Source organism: Lontra canadensis, unplaced genomic scaffold (assembly GCF_010015895.1).
Source record: "Lontra canadensis isolate GAN:19392208 unplaced genomic scaffold, GSC_riverotter_1.0 scaffold21, whole genome shotgun sequence".
In the NCBI taxonomy this organism is placed as follows: domain Eukaryota; kingdom Metazoa; phylum Chordata; class Mammalia; order Carnivora; family Mustelidae; genus Lontra; species Lontra canadensis.
In genome coordinates, this window is record NW_022631015.1 from 22,293,269 (window position 1) to 22,299,268 (window position 6,000).

The 6,000-nt window shown below is 37.0% G+C and overlaps 1 protein-coding gene across 1 annotated transcript in view; it reads right to left on the reverse strand.

Moving 5' to 3' along the window:
• Positions 1 to 5,304, reverse strand: part of GPLD1 (glycosylphosphatidylinositol specific phospholipase D1) — a 49,414-nt gene extending 44,110 nt beyond the window's left edge. Inside the window, exons 1-2 of the mRNA XM_032861767.1 lie at positions 5,289 to 5,304; positions 4,224 to 4,279 (exon numbers count right to left, since the gene is read on the reverse strand). Of these exons, the coding sequence (XP_032717658.1) occupies positions 4,224 to 4,279; positions 5,289 to 5,304 (72 nt within the window). The remainder of the gene's footprint in view (positions 1 to 4,223; positions 4,280 to 5,288) is intronic.
• Positions 5,305 to 6,000: the final 696 nt, after the last annotated feature.

Consider the following 6,000-nt stretch of genomic DNA (forward strand, 5'->3'; position numbering starts at 1 on the left):
TTAAAAAAAAAAAAAAAAGTCCAGGACCAAATGGCTTCACAGGTGAAGTGCTACCAAACATTTAAAGAAGAATTCATTCCTATTCTTCTCAAACTATTAAAAAAAAATAGAACAGGAAGGAACTTTCAAATCCATTTCACAAGGCCAGCTTTACCCTGATTCCAAAACCAGACAAAGACAACACTAAAAGAAGAGAACCACAGGCCAGTATCCCTGACGACCACAGATGCAGAAATCCTCAACACTTAGTACCAAACCAAATTCAACAGTGTGTTAAAAGGACCATTCACCATGATCAAGTGGGATTTATTCCTGGGATTCAAGGGTGGTTCAATATTCTTCAACCAACGTGACCTATCACATTAAGAAGTATAAAAATCATATGATCATCTAAAGAGCTCTAGAAAAAGAATCTGATACAGTACCTTTGTTTGTGATAAAACTGTCTGTAAAGTGGATTTAGAAGAACCATGCTTCAACATGATAAAGGCTTCCATGAAAAACCCACAGCTAACATCCTTCTCAATGGGGAAAAACTGAGAGCCTTTCCCCTAAGGTCAGACACAAGACAAGGATGTCTGTCTGCTCTCACCACTTTTATTCAACAGAGTACTGGAAGTCCTAGCTGCTGCTATCAGACAAGAAAAAAAAAGGCATCCAAACTGGTAAGAAAGAAGGAAAATGGTCACTCTTTGCAGACGACATGATACTATATATAGAAAACCCTAAAGACTACCGAAGAAGCTTTAGAATAAAGGAATTCAGTAAAGTGGCAGGATACAGAATTAATATGCAGAAATCTGTGGCAATTCTATTTGTTCATAATGACATAGCAAAAAGAAAAATTAGGAAAACAATCTCATTTACAATTGTACCAAGTAGTATAAAGTATCGAGGAATGAATTTAACCAAGGACGTGAAAAACCTATACTCTGAAAACCGTAAGATATTGACGAAAGAAACTGAACATGACACAAACAAATGGAAAGAATTTCTGTGCTCATGGATTTGAGGATTAATGTTGTGAAAACGTCCACATTACCCAAAGCAATCTACAGATTAATGCAATTCCTATCAAAATACTAATGGCATTTTTCACAGAACTAGAACAAACAATACTAAAATTTGTATGGAATCACAAAAGACCCCAAATAGCCAAAGAAATCTTGAGAAAGGAGGACAAAACTGGAGATATCACAACCCCAGAATTCAAGATACACTACAAAGCTACAGTAATTAAAATGTATGGTACTGGCACCAAAACAGACACATAGATCAATGGAATGGAATAGAAAGCCCAGAAATAAACCCTCACTTAGTCAATTAATCTATGACAAAAGAGTCATAATATACAATGAGAAAAAGTGTTTTCAAGAAATGTTGCTGGGAAAACTGGACAGCAACATGCTGAAGAATGAAACTGGTCCATTTTCTTAAACCAAACACAAAAATAAAATAGATTAAAGACCTGAATGTGAGACCTGGAACCATAAAAATTCTAGAAGAAAATATAGGTAGAAGAAAAATAGGACATTGGCTTTAGCAACATATTTACGGATAGGTCTCCTGAGGCAAAGGAAACAAAAGAAAATTAAACTGCTGGAACTACGCCAAAATAATAAGATTTTGCACAAGAAAAAAAAAAGACAAAAGAACACAACAGAACAACAAAGTAACTTACTGAATGGAAGAAGATATTTTCAAATGATACATCCAATAAAAGTTTAATATCCAAACTTCAGAAAGAACTTCTATAACTGTGCATGCGTGCACACACACACACACCCCTTAACAATCCCATAAGAAACAGATGACTTGAGGACATTTTTCCATAGAAGACCTGTATACAGATGGCCCATACACATATGAAAAAAAGTTCAACATTACTAATCAGTGGGGAGATGCAAACCAAAGTCACAATGAGATTATCACCTTATACTTGTCAGAATGGCTAGTATCAAAAAGACAAGAAATAAGTGTTGATGACGATGTGGAGAAAAAGGAATCGTCGTACACTGTTGGTGGATATGTAAACTGGCACAGGCACTGTAAACATAGTACAGAGGCTTCTCGAAAAATTAAAAATAGAAATACCATAGGATCCAGTAATTCCATTGCTGGGTATTTACCCAAGAAAATAAGAACACTAATTAAAAAAGATACATGCACCTGATTTTATAGTCAAACTATAGAAACAATCCAGGTATCCATAGATATGTGAGTGGAAAGAGGAGATGTGATACACACACACACACACACACACACACACACACACGAGGACTATTACTCAGGTATAAAAAAGAATAAAATCGTGCCATTTGTGACAACACAGATGGACCTGGAGGTTATTATGCTAAATGAAGTCCAAGAAAGACAAATACCGCATGAATTCACATGCATGTGGAATCTAAGAAATACGTGAACAGACAGACTTTTAAATACAGAGAAGAAACTGCTGGTTACCAGAGGGAAGGTGGAGGGTAGGGAGGGGATCAGCAAAATAGGCAAAGGAAGTTAAGGTACAAGCTTCCAGTTACAAGTCATGGAAACAAAAAGTACAACCCGGGAGACACCGTGAGTAACATTGTGATAACACATGGTGACAGGTGGCGACCACACTTCTCAGTGGTGAGCACGCAGCAATGTGCAGAAGTGTGGGGTTACTGTGCTGTACATATGCAGTATAGCAATATCTGTCAACTACACTTGAAGTCTAAATAAGGATAGGAAAAAAGTATCAGGGCAATAATGACCACCAATATGAGGTTAGCTTGCTTCTGACAGTTCTTATAAATTAATACGCTGATTTTCTCAGCGTTATGCATTATTCTCTTTGTAGAAGTCAAAGGCTTCAAAGAGCAGTCAACTCTGGATATATTAACAAAAGATAATTCCAGAACCAACAAAATTCAGACCCCAGTGAGTCCGGAAGTCCCTGAAGAGCAGGTGTGAATGGGGAGAAAGAGACACTACAACAAGTCCCACATACAGAGATACAAACTACGTCATGAAAAGGGATCGGTTGTATCATAAGAGGTGAGGCAGTCCGACCCTCAGAAACTGAAGGTGGACTGTAAGCACTCAGGGCACGTAGTTATTTCCAATGACGACATCAGTATCTGCATTAGGACCGATACGGAGGGGAAGGATAGGTGTCCAGCTCACACATTTCAAATTAAGTTAATGATACAAGTGTATCTCTACGAGAAAATCGCTCTGCACACACTCACGACTGATTGTTCACACGATGAAGTCAGCAGGTTCTTGCTTCTCTCCTTATCCCTAGCTACCCTCCACCAGGGTCAATGAAGATAATCAAACACTATTCAATTGCCAAGTAAAAAAGCTGAAACTAATGTCTAAAAGTGGTTTGAGAATAGGACAGATTTCAGATATCTTGCATCCTGCTTTCCATATGGAATTACAGAGACTTACCGGTAATAATTGGATTCAATTCTGAGGTCACCAGGGAACATTAATCTCTATTATCAAATGTTAAGTATTAAGAATCATCTTTGCACAAAGCATTATTTAGCCTAAAACCAGAGTGTAGAGCGTCAGAACAGAACCAATTTGAGGATAAGTACAGGGAAGCCATTGGATAGTCTTACCAAGAATACAGTAGGAGGAGACACAGACCAGCATCTCAAAGGACTTCTGAATAAACATTCCCTGCTCCTTGCGCCGATGCAGTTTTTATAGGATTGCAGTCAAGAAGTGAAAAATAATTTATCTCAGGCATGACCTCTCTTTGTAAAAGCAAAAAGATGTACCATTTTTAAAAAGTTCTCTCTCAATTCTTCAAATCTTGATTCATCATTAAAATATCCCAGTGATACTATTTACGTTATATATAATATATATAATTGCATATAAGTTACACACGTTATACATATAAAAAATATATAATATTAAAATATCTTAATTATATAACATATAGTATGTATGTTCAAGTATAAACTGTATATGTTATATAATACAAACATATATAACATATATTCAAGTATATGTATTATACGTATATATATAATATATATATTTGTATGTTCAAGTAGTACTGGAGGGGACATACACCTTTTATAACCCTAAAGATCAAATCTTTTCTTCTTATGAAGAAAAAAGTTGACTCCTAAAATTGCCTAAATATCTGTTAGGACCTTTATTTTGGCACCAATGGAAGAGAGTTAATGCACAAGGAATGAGAAAAAAATTAAACTTCATACCTCTTTGTAGTTAACTCTCCCATCCTGAAGGTGAAGAAACTCCAGAGCTCTGTGTCCTGAGAGAAATAAGTAAATCAATTAAATTCAACTGTAGCTGAGACAGAACTTACTCAAGATATTTTAAAATAAAATGGGGGTGTATGGGTGGAGCAGTCTGTAGTGTCTTACACCCTTGGTTTCGTCTCAGGTTGTGGGATCGAGCCCCGAGTCAGGTTCCATGTTCAGCATGGAGTCTGCTTAAGACTCTCCCTCCCCCTCTGCCTCTCCCTCTGTCTTAAAAAAATAAAATAAGGGCCACCCGGGTGGCCCAGTGAGTTAAGCGTCTGCCTTCAGCTCTGGTCATGATCCCGGGGTCCTGGGATCGAGCCCCACACTGGGTTCCCTGCTCAGCACGGAGTCTGCTTCTCCCTCTGCCTCTGCTTCTCCCCCAGCTCGTGTTCTAATAAATCAATAAAAATCTTTAAAAAAAATAAAGTAAAAGGAAAATAATTTTGTTACTCTGTCAAGGAAGGGGGAAACGAAAATTCAGTGTGTACTCACTAGTCACTTTCATTAGGCATGATAAGATTCAGATGATATTTATATTGCTAAAACACAAATCAAGTTTGTGTGGCGATTTGAAGCTTCTGCTTATCTGGCACCACCGCCCTGCTAAAGCCAGGGCTCAGTTCCCTCCCGGGTAAAAGTAAGTAAATAATTCCCACCTTACAGGTGTGCTGAGAGGGTCACACAAAATACATGTGAAGTGATGAGCACAGTGGCTGATACATGGTAGGAGCTCGGTAAACAGCCAGTGTCTTCATTTTATTTTGCCTCAACAACCCACTGAGATAAATGACCCTCAGCAGCAAAGAGGACACACGGCCAAAACCACGGACGGGTCAATTGCTCTCAAATGTTTTATCATCAGTTGGGCCACAGTAGATGGACCCCCCCCCCAAAAAAAAAAAATCCCAGGTCACCTGCTCCACCCACACACCAACACAGACACACACACCCTGAATCTTCCTAGAATCTCTAAGACAAACATGCCTTCTGAAGGCACATTAGAAGGGGACACCTTACTCCTGTTGTCAATCATATCCAGCTTTGTAAGTCATACAAAAATAGAGCCACTCCTCTAAGCATAATACTAGAAGCCACAGGCTCCCAGCCCAAACCAGTAACCTGCACACAGGACTGGGGGGATTTCCAGCTGCAAACCACCGCACGAGACCCATTCCAACTAACTCACAGAACCGTCGCCTCCCGACAGGCTTTATGTAAGGAGTGAAAATGTGAACCAAGATATTTACAAAATCCTCTAAATAACTGGCAGATGTTGGAATTTTGTCTCTCACATGCGACTCCTCAAAATCTGTGGTTAGGAATGGTCTTCAATTATGTTCACATAAACAAAGTTTTATATTAATGTATTTAATATATTGGTAATATATTAATATTTATATCATATATAGAACAATAGGTAATTTAATGTATATACTTAATTTTATATTTATATTTAATAGATACAAACATTCATATATTTGTTATACACTTATTTTTTATTAAATATTAATGTTTACATTTTAATATATTCAATATATATTGAATGGTAATGTGTTAGTCAATGGTAATGTGTTGATATTTATATATTCATAATATATAGACTGATAATATGTTTGCATTTAATAAATCTTATAAACATGTTTAATAGATATTTATAATGTACTACTATGTTTAATATTGTATTAATAGATTAATATATATGAAACATATATCCAGCATAATCTATTAG